Source organism: Orussus abietinus, unplaced genomic scaffold (genome assembly GCF_000612105.2).
Source record: "Orussus abietinus isolate OABI.00-Male unplaced genomic scaffold, Oabi_2.0 scaffold1, whole genome shotgun sequence".
NCBI classification, from domain to species: Eukaryota; Metazoa; Arthropoda; class Insecta; order Hymenoptera; family Orussidae; genus Orussus; species Orussus abietinus.
The window spans coordinates 2,526,907-2,546,407 of NW_019396017.1; the positions used below are offsets into that span (position 1 = coordinate 2,526,907).

At 47.0% G+C, this 19,501-nt stretch overlaps 4 protein-coding genes across 5 annotated transcripts; 1 reads left to right on the forward strand and 3 right to left on the reverse strand.

Moving 5' to 3' along the window:
• Positions 1-1,164: 1,164 nt before the first annotated feature.
• Positions 1,165-5,828, reverse strand: LOC105698207. Its single transcript, XM_012422256.2, has 10 exons — positions 5,514-5,828; positions 5,178-5,358; positions 4,849-5,114; positions 4,521-4,765; positions 3,938-4,236; positions 3,195-3,846; positions 2,540-2,764; positions 2,268-2,422; positions 1,781-2,195; positions 1,165-1,590 (listed from the first exon to the last, which is right to left on the reverse strand). The coding sequence occupies exons 1-10, from the start codon at positions 5,690-5,692 to the stop codon at positions 1,346-1,348; spliced, it is 2,862 nt and encodes a 953-aa protein (XP_012277679.1). The 5' UTR covers positions 5,693-5,828; the 3' UTR covers positions 1,165-1,345.
• Positions 5,829-6,081: 253 nt separating this feature from the next.
• LOC105698208 lies at positions 6,082-6,753 on the forward strand. The gene is made up of 2 exons (XM_012422257.2): positions 6,082-6,124; positions 6,281-6,753. The coding sequence occupies exons 1-2, from the start codon at positions 6,103-6,105 to the stop codon at positions 6,598-6,600; spliced, it is 342 nt and encodes a 113-aa protein (XP_012277680.1). The 5' UTR covers positions 6,082-6,102; the 3' UTR covers positions 6,601-6,753.
• Positions 6,754-7,766: 1,013 nt separating this feature from the next.
• LOC105697879 lies at positions 7,767-10,344 on the reverse strand. Its single transcript, XM_012421609.1, has 3 exons — positions 10,158-10,344; positions 9,319-9,520; positions 7,767-7,911 (listed from the first exon to the last, which is right to left on the reverse strand). The coding sequence occupies exons 1-3, from the start codon at positions 10,342-10,344 to the stop codon at positions 7,767-7,769; spliced, it is 534 nt and encodes a 177-aa protein (XP_012277032.1).
• A 3,166-nt stretch (positions 10,345-13,510) lies between these two features.
• On the reverse strand, positions 13,511-17,859 carry LOC105698178. 2 transcript variants are annotated; one of them, XM_012422202.2, is made up of 3 exons: positions 17,400-17,859; positions 16,277-16,409; positions 13,511-14,090 (listed from the first exon to the last, which is right to left on the reverse strand). In XM_012422202.2, the coding sequence occupies exons 1-3, from the start codon at positions 17,617-17,619 to the stop codon at positions 13,919-13,921; spliced, it is 525 nt and encodes a 174-aa protein (XP_012277625.1). In that variant the 5' UTR covers positions 17,620-17,859; the 3' UTR covers positions 13,511-13,918. The 2 variants fall into 2 exon arrangements, with proteins under 2 accessions (XP_012277625.1, XP_012277626.1); XM_012422203.2 differs by having other exon boundaries at positions 13,962-15,755.
• Between the last annotated feature and the right edge of the window lie 1,642 nt (positions 17,860-19,501).

Below are 19,501 nucleotides of genomic sequence, written 5' to 3' on the forward strand. Positions count from 1 at the left end.
AAGTAATGCCACCATTAATAGTATAAGATTATTCATATGCGCGTAAAAGGGCGTCGCGACGTCGCTCATTCGACGTCGTCACCCCCCAACGACCACGTCCAAGAATTAGGGCCCTAAAAAGAGACACGCAATGTCTTCTAACAATGGGTGAGATTTCACCAACGACTCGACCTCTTCGACATTCATCGACTCCTTGTCAAACTTTCCCAACAATCGAGCAGGGGAATTAACAGAAAATCGCCAAAAAGCAGGCATCATCGACGGAGTACCTTAGCAAGTACACGCAAAATTCCCGTAACGTACCTACTCCCCTCGGTGCCCACATTAGACTCCCATAAAAAGAGCAGGAGCGCCCGGTCAGTTGTCAGGCGTGAAAGGTTTGTTCAAAAAATTATTTTTCCCTGACGTGTGCTCCACTCATTCGCATACTTCGAAATTCTCACCCTGCCAATTAGACGCTGGCAAGTTGGCCACCGCAGACATGTAATTTGCCGTGCTACCGGTTGATAGAATGGACGGGTCAAGAGACCGACTGACGGACTGACGCGCGAGTGCGTGTACGCACATTACTCGTATGCATATCGCACGCATTGTGCCTGTACACGCGTACACACCGGCATTCGTGTAACCCGCGGTTTCTGCTTGATTCGGACATAATCGTCCGGCCAGGTCGGTCAACGTCCCAGGACATTGTTCAAATAAGATCGCATTAGCCGGGGTTACGGGGGAAGAGCGAACATATCGAAAGGTGGAAGGCACCATGTAATTATTTTATCCTCTCTGGCGTATAATTTAGGGTGCGCGGTCGCCGGTGGGAGTGGTGAGATGGCATAGCCTGAAGGGGCGTGTGGCATAGACAGGGCCAAGTGGGGTGCAACTGACAGCAGAAGACAATTAGCCTTCTGATACATACACTATCGCGTGTCACGCCGATTCGCGAGTATTCCTGCGAGTGGATACACGGACTCGCGAGTCCACTTGCATCGTTGACTGCACCCATAAGATGATGGGGTCCTTCGACCAGCGCGCAGGATCAAAGTGGGGAGCACCATTCAAGTGGTGCCCAGGGACTGGATTCTCGAGTTTGGATTTTTCTCCCATACGAATAGATTCGCATGGAAATTATCCAAGTCGCATCCTTGGTGAACGTTTGAAAGCCGCATATGAGAGTTAATTTTTTTCTCTATTTTGAATACGTTTACAAGAATTACCTAGACACGTGTGCACGGTATGTCGATGAAGGGGCCTTCTCTTTATCATCGGTGTCACCGTGTCAACGATATCGTGACACTTCTGAGACTCGCTCGAGTAAAGAGCCCAAGATCCGTGATCGCGTTGATTAATCTCAATTCGCCTTGACGTAGGTTATGTTGCCGCGGTCGGTGATGATCAGCAGCTTCTTTTTCTTCTTCTTCAGTTTGTGGAACCGCCTGCCCATTTTTTTATTAGCAGGAGTACTCAGAGGAGCCCCGGGCAAATGGGTGTATTTCAGCTCGGCATCCCTGTCGTACTTTATGGGGACGCACTCGGTGAAGTCCTTATTCCAATGCTCTCCTTCCAGGCAGGATTCTCGGGGGTAATCAGGTCCACCTGAAACGGGTCATCAAGATGAATGCGTCAGGACATTAGCTCTGCCCATCCTCCTTTCAAGGATATTATCCCATAACCGGTGCGTTCATGTGCATTTAGGTTACCATTTTTTTTTAAGGACCCCTGATTCGCAGATGTAATTGCAGGGGATAGGAGGGGAAAAGAGTGAAGCAGGAATTGATGAGCTTACCTGGATCCCTCCTACTTCCACCTGGCGGAATTGTTGGCTCTGTGGAAAATTGGGAGGTGGTAGTGCCGAATCCACCACCTCCTCCGTCGCCTCCAGGACCTTCTCCAGGACCTTCCGATCCGGACCCGACACATGGCAGGACTACCGCACATATCGGCATGTACCCGATGAAACCTGGCGGTATAAAGTAAAGGACCCCTCCACATATGAAAAGCCCCAACATCGGTTGTTGCTCCTCGTAGCACGAGGGATGATTACACGGCATCCCCGGATACCCCATAAAGGGATACGGCGGAGCCATCATCGGCATGATTCCCATGATTCCGGAAATCGGGGCCACGGGAATTGCCAATATAGGCGCCGGAAGTGCCATGCCCATTGGAGGCATCCCACCGAAGAAGGATCCTAGATTATGCTAACAGAAATTATTTAAGCTGGAGGATGTCCACACCTCCACGTAAATTTTTTAGGACTTTTCGTTTTGTACCTGGTTTATGCTTCCAGGAGGGAAGACTGAATTTTCGTCATGATAGTCGTTTTGGACTGGAATAAAGTCTCTAGTCAAAGGAGAGCCTGGATTCTGGTACTCTGGCATGAACGGCTGGTCATTAAAGTTTGGCATCATGTTCGGGTCGCCTGCAGCTAAAATGTATTATTCTGAATATGCTTTATAAACATTTTCATCTGATGCAATTAGAACTAAGTGGATTTTTGAGAGCTGATATTTCCGTAAATTAATTAGACCGAAACTTGCAATACCATAGTTTACGTAAAATGGTTCCTCCTCCACTTCGTAAGGCGTGCGTCGTTGCATCTCCATATTTTGCGGTTCCTTCAGGTTCGGATTATTTCCCGGATTGATCTGATCGAAATTTCTTACGATTCTTGTATTGTACTGCTGCTTAGCTTTGGGGGATTTCCGAGGCTCCGATGATCGGTCACGGAGAATTCTATTACCCGATGATTTCTGAGCACTCCATGTACCTAAAATTTGCAGTACTTTGTCGAGATGTTCACAAGTGCCGATTACTAAACGATCAACTTTCTAAGATCCTTAAATAAGAGGGCTGGGGTAATGGAATTACGCATGGTTTCATGTTCCTCAGATTTACTTTATTCCTCCATGTCCGTTCTGTGACCGACATCGAGTGCCACCCACTACATCGACATACATAATCCCATTACTTCCAGATTTCACGCAAGACTATCGAACGTTTTAATACCTAAAAGGAAATACATAATACCTACTTACTATTTAATAAATGAAAATGATGACTACAGAATCGACTCTACAAACAGGTCAAAAGACATCACAAAAGCAAACGTAGAGACATTCTGTTAAAAGGCAACACACAATGGTACACGGAAACCCCAGAAAAAATGATTCAGGAGTCTGAGCTCTAATTCTTAAAACCTTGAACAGGTTGTTGATTGCTCGGATCGTTGCTGGAAGGATGCTCGGTAGATTGTTGCCGCCCGTTGCTGGATCTCAAGACCTTGCTTAGAGTTGTGGACAAGTGTCGTCTCTCCCCTGTTTTGTCGATGCAAATTATCTCGCAAGGCAGAGGATTTGACAGATCCAGAATTGGCCGATCAGGCGCCATAAGAGTGACCAGGTCCCCGGAATGGCTCAGAATCTGGTTAAACTGCACAGGCGTTCCATGTATGTCATGACAGATCATGTCGCAAGGATGCACAGCCTGTTCATCCGGTCGAGCCTTGTCCAGAGAAAGCAAAGATGCCAGGTCCACCATCCTGAATCCCTCGAAATTCACAGGATGTGGACCACGGTCGTCGTTGAAGCTCCTCCTCAGGGCCTTCTTGTAGCCATCGGAAAAGAGCTTGGAGAAGGCCACGTTGATCTTCACTTTGTATCCATCAGGGAAGGTGTACGTCTTTATCGACTCGTTGGTAGCTTCCTCGGGAATGTAAATCTGAGGCTTTGCAAAATTGATGGCATTGGCATTGCCGTTCATGCCTGGGACCTGACCCGAACCTAATTGCTGCTGAGGTCTTTGGTAGGCGTTCGGCAAGGTGTACGTCCTGGGCTCCTGAGATTTTCCATCCTACGGAAATAGATCATCATCCCAAAAGTCAGCTTCAAAAGGGAGCTACTAAATTCTTTGATACATATCTCGGATTTTAATTCACAAGTACCTGTGGAAAGAATGGAGGTGCAGGACTGAACACATTCTGACTGGCGATTCCTGGTTCCTGGTAGCTTCCGAAGGACTTTGACACTCTGTTCAGGATTGGATGGTCCCCGCTTTTACTCGACCCAGGAAAAACGATCTTCCCGGACTCATTTCGACCTCGTTCGATCTTTCCATTGTACTGACGAGGGGGGGAACCCACTTGGTCGAATTTAAGTTCCCCGGTGCGCACCAATCCGCCGTTGGAGAACCCTAAAGGTGGAGTCTGCTCCACCCTGGCTTGTCCATAAACCACTCGTTCACCTGACAATCGACGGTAATTAATTACACCTCTGCCGCAATAAATCAGGCGGTAATAAATCCGTACACACAAAAGACGCGTGCTACGATAATGAACACGTTATCAATGTTGCTGGCCCTTTCATCATCATCAATGTGGTCATCAATATCACAAAGCCACGCGGCGGATGATTTAACGCGGTTCCCCCCAGCTCGGCTGGATCTTTCCAGCCAATATCTACCATCTTTATCCATCATCGTCTTCGATTGACAGATGCGCAAAGATAATTAGGAATACTGCCATTCACCTTGCGTAACGTAAGGTCCTTGCTGAGGAGTGTTTCCTGCATTGCCACGGATGCTTTTGAAGAACCGGAAGAACCCGCCATTATGGTTGTTCAAGTAATTAACCAGGTCGTCAGGGTTTCTTGGACATCTCGGATACTCTTTGAAACAGTTTCCAGGATTTCCTTTGCTCGAATATCCCGTAAGCGTCGCTTTCGCGAAGTTTAGAAGAGGTGCCGACTCCGTGCTGCTCAGGACTGATAGCAGACTATCGGAAACAATTTTAATAATTATTTTAATGCTTCTCGATCATCCTAACTTTTTCAGACTTGAAAGGACACCTTTGCTTACCTAATTAATGCGTTAACTCCCAGATTCTCTAACTGGAACTCCCTTTGCTGGGAACTTCCACTTCCTGGCATGGTTCCACTGGCCACTTCGCACAAAATTCTTGGAATACATTTGAAGTCATCATATCGAGCTATAGAAGTCAACGCGTCGTAAAGGATCGACCCAGGACCATCCGCGGAATTCGGACCCAATAAATTAGGATACCTAGTTCCAGGCTGATAATACTCTAATCGAGGCGACGCCGCAATCGGAGTACTCGGATGGAACTGGAAAAAAAATTCTGACCAATCATGCACATGCCCCTTAATCATACTCACTTAACGACTCACCGAATTGCTCGGCTTAGAGCTGTAATAATAGGAAAAAGGATCCACTTCCGGCCTCCCTGTCCTTCCGTGAGAAAACTGAAAATTCACTCTGCTTCTTGGGGAATCTCGAAGGTGCCGACTTTTCACTTCCCCGGATGCCTTGCTCTGATTGAGTACATTGGAAGCCAACTCGTTCATGCATCTGCGACCAATTGAATCCTTTTTAACGAGCCTTTCTTTCCGAATCGGATCACACAAAACATTTTCTCGAGGTCCTCCTACGCGGTGCCGATTGTATGGCGTGAAAGTTAAGTTTCACTGATCGGAACCTAATTTCAAGAACCTACTCCTACTTACTTCAGCAAATCGGTGGTGTTGTAGACCTTGTAGCCCCTGAAGTTGCAGGAGTGCAACTGCAGCTGATTGGTCACTGCTTCTGCGGTGGTCAGCTCGAAAAACACCATAAAGACCATCAGGGTCGAGCCGATGAGCCATAATCTCATCCCGGACCGGAATTTCCGTCGATATATGGCCATCTAGACCGGATGTGGATCTCTCTTTCAATTTCGCTGTCTATACTTCTGCGGAACTGGCACCGCTAATTCATGTTCCCTGTTACGATCTGCCTGGCAGACTTCATGCCTTCGTCTTCAGGGGGTCCGCAATGCCAGCCATGTTTCTTTTTACGCGTTTCCCACCGGCGGTTTATCGCGTTAGCTGCGGATTAATGTGCGCCCGTTAACAAAGCGTTTCGCACTCCAAGAATCGCTTTGTTTTCCACAGCGACCCGGAAAATCGACACTGGGCCCGATCGAATCGAGAACCCTTGGCCAATCAGGCGATTATGATTGCTTGTTTAATCGACCTAAGTACCCGTCGAGTTCTCGAGGCAACTCACCGTCGATTTCCGCTGCGACACCTGAGAAACAGTGGAAATTCTCGGGAAATGCATTTCGGCGAACTAGTAGGTGAGTTGTAGAAATTTTGATATTTTACATACAGCTTGTATGTTGATTGTTGACGGATTATCCGGACCCAGAACTTGGGGGCACCGTCGCGACTCACGTCTTGCAGGTGTTGGGGTGATGGAAATATTTTTCCGTTTTTTCTCTCGTTTTTTCTAGAGGTGGAGTCGGAAATTTCAAAGATGCAGATCTCCCGGAAGATCCTTGAAGACTGCCTTGAAGCCAAGTTGCTGTCCAGGTCTTTGGTACCAGCGTGGGCTGGAGGGACGTCATCGCGGGCAACTCTCTCTCGAAGAGAGAACCTACATTTCCACTCGCACGGTCGCCATTTTGTCCGCGTAAACGCAAAACGCCGATACCTCTCTCTTTATATTCCAGCATATACCCTGTTAGAAATTTGTGAAAGGATTAAGGATAGTGAAAGGAGGAGAAGGAGGAAAATCAGCGGAACCGAACTCGGAGTCATCTACGGTTCCTAAACTGATCACGTAACCTGCACGTAGTCATTGATACATCACTTCATAAATGTAATCGATACGCACATTTTCATAAAATTCAGGACATCTGTAAAAACGAGTATCGGATGGAATTTATTAAATCAAGCACCGTACAGATTTACAATTATTCAGCATAATGGGTATATTATTTTTAATGAGAAGACGTGAGTGGAGATAATTTTTGCAAGCACCGTTAAGGTATCATAAAATTGTAAATATTGATTTACTGCTTTAAGTGAAAATGACATAAATCAGGGTATCGAGATTTCTTGTCTTAAGAGTCATGCACTATAAATGTCGCTTTACCTAGCTTGGCATGCTTGATTGGATTGCATGGTTCACCCTGTAATCAAGGTAGCTAGAAATGATTTAACCCGATGTATTTTAACATTTAAAATTAACCTAGGTAAAAAAATATAAGGACCGTAGAGTATTGAGCGTTTACGCGTTATTTTGACATCGTTAATACTCAGTCTCTGGGAAGACCTCGACATTTACTAGGTACTATTTACATTTCCTGCTCGCCTATTAATCTTAACCTCCAGAACACATGTATAAATTGACCTATTATGTACACAGTGATAACCCTAACTCTCGTTACAATTCCTCGCACTTAACTACCCTGTACATTTGCACCAACCTGTCGATTAAATCGTCATTGTAAACCCATATAAAACCAGTTTACCATTTTCACTACTTTCTAACGCCCGGAAGAACCAAGAAAATGTATTAAATTCCGATCGCCGGAATAACGATTAATCTATGCCGAGTGCAATCTTAATCGCAGTCGTCGAAACTCCGAGCATTGAACTCTCCGAGGATGGGATTTTTCCTTTCCGTTCCATTTCTCCCTATTACTTCAAACGACGTCCGCTCAATCTTACGACGTCGGTAATCCTCAACAAGCATTACAGATGCATCAGCGACAACACCTTTCTTCGATGTTACGTCTCGTAGAAAGTTAAGGTCGACGTCCGTGAAGAGCCGCGCTCTTCCTCGTCTACTTCCCCAGCATTCGATAACTTAATTACAAGAGCTTCACGCCATTTGAGCGCCACGGCAATTACTGTCTGTACACTGTTTACTGAAATATCGTCGGTTTGATTCGGCAGATAGGTAACTAGTCCCGTATTTTGACATTTCTCGCCCTAGGGGTCGGACAACGAGGAGTCTTCGCAGCCTCTTCCACGTTTCACCAGCTGATGACAGAGGCTCGGACTGCCGACGATGTCGCCGAGGAAGACACTCAACAAATAGTTCTCCTTCATGGGATCGGGCGATGACTTGTACTGACTGCAAATAGAAGACAAGAGAGAGCAATTAATCCAGAGACCTCTCGGAAGTGGCGGAAAAACTCGTTCCACTTTCTCCGATTTTCATTTCATTCCGACGCAAGCATCGGTTAGGGAGATTTCCTCGGAAACGAGGAAACGAGACAAAAAGGGTATTTAAACATGAACCAAGAGACGGAGGCTGAAGAGGCTGGCGAAAGTTCGGATTTTCCGGATGACTTTATGGGTCCATCATCGATACGGCCAAGTAAATACAGCTGATTGACCGCAAGGTGATAATGCTCCACCACTCGTTGGCTGCGACGCAATGTCGAATGAAACTAGATAACATTCAGTCGTTTGCTTTTATTGGCCGATTTGATACCTCTAATCCAAGCTGAACGGTCGTTACGGCATTTTGTAACCGTCTCCGTTCCTCTCCTGGCGTCATTTACATTTGTGAATGTGAATTCCAGAGATGTAGGATTAGGATGATGCCTCGCGTCTTCTGGTACGAGAGTCTATAGTCTATGTCAATGGAAACGGGGACGGCTTCGAGATAGGAAGAGCACGTGCTGGTAATCTAGCTGTAGACATTAGCAAGGGCTGATAAGATGACAGGTCCTCAAACGTCCAGATTTCGGCAGACAGGACCGAGAAGCTTTTTAGGAAAGGAAGATGTCGCAACCTGGGAGGAGAGACGGAAACGCGGGGGAGGGCTAGAGAAAGAGGCCAGAGTTATCGGAATGCATTAGAGTGCACGAGCCAACACCATTAAGGTTATCTGGCCTTGGTGTTACTTACAACTGAATTTAGTGTAAGCTTTGTCGACGGAGAAAGGGTACTTAGGGACAACTAGGCAGCCGAAGGGCTCCTAGGTTCCCAGGAATAGTCCACTCTCGAGAAAGGACGACTGCAGTCCTCGTGGCTTTTAAGGATCCCGAGAACGGTGCTCGATGCTCCCGGGAACCCACCTCCGGACTTTATCGTCTTAAGGATTTAATTTCAGGGAAGGGGATATAGGAAACGGCACTTCCGTGGAGTGAATCTGGAACGTCTCGAAGCCCTTGGGAAGAAGAGACCATGAAAACCAATTGGGTTGAACGACCTGCAACCTTGAATGCAGACCTTATGAATTCCATAAACGTAGCCAAAACTGATTCAAATCCGGAAATAATACCCAGGGTTCTCGAAATCCATCGATTTGAGGTTTCGTCACCGGATCATAGATCCTCGATGGATCCAATGCAACCGATGCACCTCCGATCACGGTAACATGCAGTTGCATAACGACCGTCGCGAGAGATGCATTATTCCATGGGGTACACCTCGAAGTACTCCTGACCCTACGTCACCTCGACATGCCGATAATAATTGCCGGTCTCTTAGGAATTACCAATCGCCATGATATAGCATAAACGTTGCGAACCTGAAGACGACGTTCCAGTCAAGAACTCGCTCCTTGCTTCTTCTCCGAAGTGTTCTGCTGGCATACTTCAGGCATATTCTCTCGTATATGCAAACCTTCTCGCCGATCTCGGCTACGAGTTTCTTCTCCACTTGGGCGATGTCAAGAACCTCTTCGTCATGGGCAAGTGGCAGAGACCTCTTCACTCGACTCATGTAGGTTTCTGAAAAATCAATAAAATAGATCCTAATCTGCGTTATAAGATATCGTTATCACATACCGCATTAAAGGCACGTGAAAGTGGCATCTGAAGGATCGATCGATCATGAAACTTTTCTGACACTCATGAAATTTCAGGTTTTATAAAAAAATGTTTAAAATACATATGATAAAATTGAAAGAAAAAAATTCGAAATTTCGACATTTTCGAGAAAAGTTTCGTAAACGAAACACCTTTTACGCCACTTTCACATCACCTTAAGGGTCGAAGATAACGGGTGACCGTGACCGTTCGTGATAAGGTAACTCGGAGTATCGATTTTCTCGATAGGAATGCTCGTTGCCGCTCATTGCTTCGGTGATGACTATCGTGGACATTATCGCTGACGACTCGTTTGCCTGGGGCCAGTTTGCAAAAGCAAGTTTGGACCTTGGTCAACGTGCGCTTACGTTGTCGTAATATGACGGCCACGCATGCGCGAGAGATCGCTGCAAGTGGAACACTTTCGCTTTCGCCGTTCGACCATTCGTCCCACGTGGTCGGTATGTTAATATGGCGGAAAAGCTCGCCGAGTTCCGGTTACGGAACCGACCGGAACGCTTCCAGAATACGAACTCCACTCCCCGAGGAGGTTCCTTACCGGGATTCAAGGAGTAGGCGAGCTTCTTTATGAAGTTCGTTATCCTGACTGCAGCAATGATCACGGGGAATCCGACAAGCTGAACCGGAAGCTCGAAAGTTGGTTCCTGTGGACTGGGGGCCGCTGTCACGAGTGCCAAAACCAGGAAGCAGCATCCGAGGAGCAGAATAGTCCTTGAAAGCTGCATTCTACTATGGTACCTGAAGAACGTGTACATTTCCATTGACATTCCTCCCAGAATTAATTCCCAATTCCCACCTGCAGATAGAATCTACCGAGAACGGTTTCAAACCACTCGTCGTCCCTTAATCGTCAATTATTTCTTACCCTCCACCTGGCTCTAGCGGATATGACCATTATTAAGTAAAATATTGGTAACAGACCTTCTTTCATTTCTAAATTAACACGGACACTGTACAAGACACCGTACATGACACTGACGGTGACTCTCTACGGGCATGACCGTTCCTCCTGGAGAACAGCCTGGAGGATCGACCCTATCACTCGCTTATCACGATTTATCGATCCCGTGGACCTTTTAGCGGCTCGTCGAGGGATTTTTAGAGACGCGAGAACTTCTTTTCGTCACTGAACTTCAACTGGAAAGTGGCCGAATTCCGGGATTCGGTTAAATCGCGGCCTTACGTACCGTGCGACCTTCGAGCACCGATCTCGTCCACGGCTGAGCACCGGTCAAAACTCGGGTGTTGTTTCTTTGGTAAAAACTTGTTGCTGAATGTTCCTGGAGTGACCGAGCGAGCCCCAGCCGGGCTCGGGAGAAAGTGTTGCCCCTCCTGGGACTCTTGGCCACGGATAGGAGTTCCAGATTGCGACATTTCGAGCCGAAGAGACGCGGATTCGTCGGTGTCCTCTTCGGGCCCCACGGCAAGGCCGAATCCCTTTGGACTTGTGGACGTGCCCTGAGCCACGACGTGCAGAAATGACTTGACACGATTAACCGAAATTCGACGATTGCCAGTGGAACGACGCGGCTGTCACCGGTTCGTCAGGCTATCGTAAATTCCATCGACATCGGCGGAAACAAGATTTCACCAAGGAAATTCGGAACGTTAACTCAGGACGTCGACGGAACCAAATTCTGATTCGACTCTACAACTCGAATTCCCGGAATTAAATTTCAAGGGATTACGACACCGGATGGGTGAAATATAATCCGACGTTACCGATCATTGCAATTCCTTTTACGTCCCCTCACGGATGCCCAGAAATGCGCTTAGAATGAGAATTAAACTATTTTTACTCCGTTCGTGATAAGGCCTTACCGACTTACTTAGCCTTCGGCTCGATTTATTTGCGGAAAATTATTTTATTCCATTTTTCTTGCGAGGTAATTGCAACGTATATGCACCCCTACCTCCATATGCAGCTGATGCACCCTTCCGGTAATTTAGTAACGAACGGGGCGAGAATTACCAATATTTTTGGATTATTAGCTCCAATGACAAGCTCAACCAAGCATTAATATGTGCAATGATGACATTACAAAGTGCATCCTCGCTTGGCAGACCATACTCCCTCCTCCAGCTGGCACTATTTTTACTCCAATTTGTTCTGTGCACGTACACATGCGTGTGTTCATAAAAAACCGTCACGTCGTTCTATGACGCGTGTCTCGCAACTGGACTTGGGCTGAATAATTTAAATCCAACCGTGTCTTAGAACGCGTCGTTAACGGCCCAAAAATGGCCATTTAATGCAAGTCTTTGGCTTGATCGAAAGCAACTTCTCGATTATAACCGGCGTTGTAATCGAGAAGTTTTTTGAGCCTCCAGGTCTTGGGGCGAATGGCCACTCGCAATTGTAAGACTATATTTTCACTCTAATTCACCCTGTGCGTGGTAAACGTACACATGCGTGTGTTCATAAAAAGCCGTCACGTCGTTCTATGACGTGTGTCTCGCAACTGGTCTCGGGTCAAATTTAAACCCAACAGAGTCTCATAACGCGTCGTTAACGGCCCAAAAACGGGCATTGCCGCAAGTCTTTGGCTCGATCGAAAGCTACTTCTCGATTACAGTCGGCCTTGTAATCGGGAAGTTTTTTCGAGCCTCCAGTTCGGAACGCTGATTCTTGGGGCGAGTGGCCACTCGAGATTGTAAGACCTCCGCAAGTAGCCACTCACTTGACATTGAGAGTACTTCAGGGCATATCGCGGTGGAAAAAAAAAATTGACCGGCGCGCCGTCCGTTGTACACGAGCAAGAGGTCAAAAATCGGAGTTTTACGAAACGTCCGAAGAGCCGCGTTCAAAACGGCGGCGAAGTTCTTTGCGAACGGGAAATGATTATCGAGCCGGGAAAAGCATGTCGCTCGTCCGTCGAGGAAGCAATCGGGCCTTATGGGAAACGCGAGCGAGGTTTCTCCGGCGTCCTTATACCGGAGTTACCGAGGATATAATCCCCGGTTGCTGCCGATCCCGGTAACTCGGCCCGGCAAATTGCCTTTCTCCTTCTCGGATGTATAATTGCGGGGGTCAAAGCCAAAGCTCCATTACCGACGACGCCATTCAACGGCATTACGCGCCGCCACTTCTCGGAACAAGCGGAACCTAATGGCGAGCCTTCGACAAGTTCATCGAGATGCCGGAAAGTGTCAACGAAGTGGGAGGGAAAATGCGATTATGGGATGTGCGGTGTCCTTAGGACACTTCCCTTTATCGATAAGAGACGCGTTAAGGACACCTCGGGCACTGATCGCGGTCTCGACGTCCACAGCTCCATTGAGTAATTGAAACTGCAACTAAAACATTTAACGCGGTTTATTAAAAGTCCACGTGAACTTGTGATTCCTCTTACATTGGCAAGCTTAACGTGAGAAGTTCAACGAGTCTCTGTTGAACTGGTGTCGAAGTAGAAAAATAATTCTAAATCCAAGTCGCACTTGGAAACTTGATTTTTAGCTTATGAGTACACGGGTCTCTCTAGATTACGCTAGGTGGTCGTGTCCTATCAATATTTTGCGGTAATTATTACATAGTAGTACGCGAAAGTCACAGATTGAAAGTTAACCTCGACAGCGGAGATGAAGTTTGCCGGTAATGATGACGATTAATGCCGGTTTACGGGGATCTATCGTCACCGGCATTTACTTCGAAAGCACTTTCGAACAAGACTAGTTTCTCGATGTACCTACTCCGCCGAATGATAAAAGTACTTTCCTGACGTTTGATACACCGAGGCGTGATAAGGTGATTGGTCATTCGATAATAATTCCTACCGTGCTAAACACTTATTAACTAAGTACACCTATGTTTACAAACTACGTTTACGCTACTTTTATGAAACTTAACAAAAACTCGAGTCGCAATATCTGTGTCGGCATAAATTTTATGCGTTTTTTTTTTTCTCTTTTTTAACGTTTCCCTTTCGCCGTAAAGGAAAGCATCAAAAAGGGGAGAACGAGAACTGCAACTATTTTCGGAACAATAAATTAAACTCGGAAGGTAATGTCCATTTTGCAATTTCATCCTGCCCGGTATCACAGATATCCAAACTGACACTCCAGATCTACATTCGCACAGCTTGCATGACCAGACTTCTTATCATCTCCTCCACTTTCATCGTAATCCTGGTTAATGTCTAATATCGATCGATCGAGATCGAAGATTTCAATGCTATCCAGTAATAATATCAATAAAAGATCTCGCGCAGTTTTCGAATCTCCTAAAACTAAGTCTCGATCCCTGCGATCTGCCATCATCAGGTGATGACCCAAGTGGTGTCACGAGATCCTCGATCTTCGTCAACGAAGTGAGATCTTCTTCATCATGTTCAACACACTGGGTCCAGGGAGCGGGCAAGTGGGGTAGAAATTATAACATCCTTGACCTTCCAGACCGGAAATCAGCTGACCCATATGTGCCGCGAAATGGTACCTCGACGCCACTTCCGCCATAGTGGTCAAGCTCGTTTCCCTGAAAAGAAAAGAAAAAAACGCCGTACATCCTTTTAGTCACTCGGAAATTCCACGTACAATTTTAACAACACGATATTAAACATAAATTCCTAATTAAATCATTTTCAGTTTGACGACGGAATTGCAAGGTCTGCTGGAAAGTAAGAGTAAAAGATTAACGTCGTGGCGAAGAAAATGCCTGCGAATGAATCGGCTGACTTGAGGGAAACAGAGCGTTACTTTGCACGGTCGCAATATGCTCCGAATAGGCACAAGGCAAATTGCCTTTTACTTTCGATATCGAGGGCTTATGCTCGGGAATACTCGACCATTGCCACACCCGAGGTGACCCAGTGTCGGAATCGACGTATCCTTTCCATCGGCCGCCATCTTGGAGGCAAGAACTCGACGACTAAATATTCATGGCTAAATATGCCTCTCAGGAAGCGAGCGATCGAGAAATCTCCATAAGCTGAGGAGCGAATCCAATATGGCGGAAACGGCGTCCCCGCTCGGCGACCACCTCGAATATTCAGGGGCCAGATTCATGGATAATAATCCACGCTAGAAGAAGAAGACTCTCCTACGATAAAGCCCAGCCTTGAAGAAGGGATCCTGCTCCTTTACGATCACGAAAAGCCGTAGTTCGGCGGGGATATAACGAATAAACGCAAACGGCTTTTTAGCTTCTCCATCTTGATCGGTTTAACTCGATGCGATCCGTCCAATAAAATCGAGCCTTGCGCGTTCGCGTTTGCGTTTACGCCCACATAAAAGTAAATATAAAGCTCGGATCTTTCCGGGACATTAACCGCGCGCGTAAGGATCGTTCGAAGACGTTTCTCTACGACTTCACCGTTCCGTTCGCCACTCTCGCTCTCTCGTGAACGAGAGGGCCGAAAACGGAGGGTGCGCCCCGATTTTTGCCGCCGTCGCCTTGTTATCCTTCCCAAAATTCGGGAATTCAAAAATTGCACAAATTTCAAAAATACTCCCAGAATGTACCAAGCCAACATGCCTCGGGACGTAAAATAACAACAAATAAAATACCTTATTAAATCATGAGTCGTATCTCAAGCGCGTACATTCGAGCGGCGTAAAGGCTGAAAGTAACTCGCAATTCGCGACAACTTTATTCCCTCGCGTGTTACTTTTGTCTCATTACCGGTACTCTTGGAAGGTAAAATACGATTCCCGGGAGGTTTTCTTTTGTGTCTCATTAAAAGGATAACGCGACGTGCAGCAAGTCATAAGCGCATGCCTTAGTTTAACTGAAAACGGTATTTATGCACGCCGTAAACGTCGCAAGTGGTAAAACAAGATGGCGGGATAACGAACAGCGGAAGCGTCCACCGGCGTTGGAAATTCACCTTTTCTTTTCTTTTTTTTTTCTTAACAATCAGGGATCTCAACGTGGACCACAAAGACCTGCGTTGCCTCTGGCGCTGTTAGCTCGGAGAAAGTCCTTTCGTTGGATAACCCGTGAAAAGGAAAGTGCGTCCCGGTTATTATAACACCGCACAAAACGGTGAGTGCGTAATATGGCGACCGGCGCCGTTTTTCGGGTGTCCTTACGTAACTGGCCAACTTTCACGTTGCTTCAGGGTCCAATTTTCGGACGACGGACTTCCTGGGACTCTCGGCCGAACTTCTAGAGATCTCTTTGACCACTAATCGCCATGTTCTAGAAAAAAAATTCTAATAATTCAAGGAGAGACGAGGAAGAAAGAAAAAAACATTGGAAATTAACGACGAATTCGGTGCTGGATTTTCCAGATTTCTGGAAGTCTCTCAGGTGAACGTCCGACTGTTGCGTGCAGTCTCTACCATTGAATATCGCTAATTAAAGGGGTTCTTGTGAACACTGTTAAGCAGAATTACGTGACGCAAGCGAGAAGAGAACGGTTACCGGCCCGTTGTAAACGAAAGTTGTGAAAGTAGCCGGCTGCAAAAGACTTGCAGTTGAAAGTGGTCGTCAAGTTCTTTACACGCGGCATGTTGCCAGCGAAACTTGAATGTCTGGTTCATCCGACACCAGGTACTCACATTGGCGAGCAGATATATTCAGATCTCGGTACAGGAAAAATCCTAGAAAATTTCCGCTGGATCCGTCCGGCAGCGTGATCGTACCCCAAGGTCGCCGGTCCATAAGAAATTGTTTCCTCGAGCTGAGGGGAAAAAAGCTGACTGAATTTTAATGAGTACCTGATTAGATTGAGCAGAGACCTCTCCATGTCGCTCAGTTGATCCTGATGCGCGGATGACATCAATTCGCAGACGAGTTTTGGCAAACAAGCCGTCTTGATCGTCGCCACCATCTTGGCTCGCCGAGTCGCCGCTGGGAAAGGATACCAGGATATTAAAATCAAGCTGGCAATTAATTTAAGACTATCACTTACGACATCCCTTTTTCAATCTCCAAGATGCTCCCGATAATCGCTTTCTAATCAACCGCACACGCGAGGATGGAAAATCAGATCAGTCCCTGCGTCTCATCCGTACACATCGGCGTCTTCAGGAAGTACATAGTCTAGACTCGGTTGCGTAAATTTATGTAATACCTGAAGTCGATTGGAGCGATTTTATGTACTCTAGAAGCAGCAAGGAATATCTCGGGAATATACGAGAGGAAATCCGCTTACTGTTCCGAATAATTGCGCGTCTTGTACGTATGTCTTCGCGCCTTCAGGGTCTAAATGAACCTGAGCTCTTTACGATTTAACCGCGAACTTATGACATCGCTGATACCGTAATTTTACGACCATGAGACGAGGTTGCTTCTTTATTTACGAGCTACTTTGCGTTAACACGAGTCGATCTAGGTTCGCGAACGACTGCCAGGAAGGGGAGACCTTGGAGATAGAGGAGATTGCGGAGTGCACGCGGTGCTTTGTCGCTTTGTGTACGAACGTTCCCGGGAATATTCTAAGCAGAGCCATCCAACTTCGTTTAATACTTCCATCTCGATGCGTGGCGTGTCCAGGACAAATTTAGCGCGTCGAGAAAAGGAACGGCGAGTAACTTAATAGGAGTGAAAGTGTGCAATCGAAGAAATCGGTACACCTTTGAAATAAGTCTCAACTCCCCTGCACCCCTTTCACCGAACAGCCACTCATAAATACACCAGGTAAGAAAACATCCCAACTTCACTCCGAACACCCACGTTCTTTGCATTCCTCGCGAAAGGCGTATTTATAAGTAGATATTACGTAAAAGCAGGTCGCAGAATAGCCGAGCTGAAAGTAAAAGGAATGCGAAGTCAGCTCCGCTTTTCTGCAGCGCTCGGCTGTTCGTTCGCTTCATTTCGCATCTCGGCTTGAAAGTCTACCGTTTTCCTCCTCGAGGTGCTTATTGGCAGCGGCAAGGGCCATCCTTTCGGCATGCAGCCCCTCCTTGGGGGGTCCTTCCGGTCCCGCAGCCCTTCCGGTCTCGTTCTTCCCCGCCGGGCTTCCAAAGATGGACGCCACGATGGCGCTATAGTCGCCGGCGAAGGCGAGAAACATCCCCAGGAAAATCATCAACCGCACCGTCCCAGTGTCCACGACCATGCTTTGACCCTGCCTCCAAAGGCCGCCTCTGATTGGTCGATTCTCCAAGCCCTGCTCGCTGATTGGTCCTCGCCGCTGCGCGCGCCGCTCGAAACTTTAAACTTCACCCGGACGCTTCGACTCCCTTTTTCTCGGTCCACGGGGGAAATTTTATCCAGCTCACTTTTCACGTGGTTTGGGTTACTCAACCCGAGGTGTTTCACGTTTAATACCGGATATTCAATATTTAATGTTAAGGGCTTCGGGCATCCCGAACTGCGAGTCACCAGAGAGCGCGTCGCGCTTCGCTGCCGGTCGCGGACTCTAAGACGCCGACGCTGCCTCCAGTCTTTCTCGGGTATCGGGAAGTATCGTCACTCCACGCCAAAACTCTCACTCTCTTCCCACTCCGACTTTCCTCTGCTTCCTTCCCGGCGCGACTGCCGGCACTGTGTCTGTCGATTGGGGATATGGAGGTCCGGTTCCACGCCGCTCCTTTTTCTGCTCCCGCTTCTTCAAGGACCTCCCCAGGGTCGGCAGTGTCCACCGAGAAGCGACCCCGCTCTTCTTTGTTCCCGCTCGAGTTAAGATATTTCCCAAAACTCGATCACTCTTATCCAACCCGCTGGATCTCAAAACTCCCCTAAAACATTCCGTTTCAACAACAATCAATGAAACCGCTCCTTCGCTCTGGTCGTATCATTGATATTCATGATTAATAAAAAAGCGTACCATTAACGAATAAAAATTCGTGAGGAGTGTTTTTATTACCGAGCCTTTTTCCAGAGACGCCTCGATAGCCCGGGCGGAATAATCATGTTAATTAAAGTGACAATGAAATTCTTTCAATTTCTCGCCCTGAACAATGGGTGCAAGGAAATGATACCCCAACCTGATGATCTTTGGTTAGGTGGGTTTCGCACGTTTCTTGGCTATTTAATGATCGGAATGAATACTTACTTTGTTGCTCGGTGTTGGTTCTTTAATTGACTAGCTGTCAATGGATCCTCGGGGAAGACTGAGACCGACCCAGACCGTTCGCCAACGTTACCAGAGCTCCGGAATGACTGTGAAGGATTGGTAACCGCGGCGAACGGACCACCACGCGGTGTGCGCACCTCGGTCTGGTGAAGTCAGTGAAAGTTGGACACTCCCGGTGCTCTGGTACTCTGTTGTCGTGTCTCGTAATGTGAATCGAGACGATGACAACCGCGTTTACGCACACGTGTCGGTACGCACACGTTTGCGGCCAGACACCTCCGAAAGCCGAGCGAGGTCGAATCGAGATCCGGAGCCCGAAGCAAAAAATAAGCTGGAAAATTGGATAATTATCGATGACACCGAAAAATTTGATAACATGATTCTAATAAAATAGATTAACTATTGTATCCAAAAGATGTAAATATCTCTCTTAAAAAGGGAGAAGAAGAAGTGTATTCATTGCAACCACTTACATGAGAACGCGGTAAAATTTCAGAATCCACGATGAGGAAAGAATTTGTTATTTCTTTTGAAATATCAACATCCATAGGTTCTGGTGGATTTTTAGAGGAAAGGTGGCTCGAAGATGTGCTGGAAATTTTCAAGGATTTTATTATGCCTCTTGGCGGTGCGTGGGATGTCTTCGAAAATTGAAATCACGCGAACTTTGGATGGCGATGCGGAGGACGAATCTGCGGATATTGTTTGAATTCTTCGCGGTGATTACATGCACCGAGGCAGGGGAATACACCGGAGAAAGTGCTCGAGTACCGGCATGGACGGGAAACCTCTCCAGATGATCGCCAACGGAACTTGGCGCTCTCGGTTTCTCTGCTTTCTACGGATTTTTCAACCACATTGAAAGTCGGGTAACGCAATATGCACGATGAGCACTGATACGCCTGCACACGTTGCACCGAAA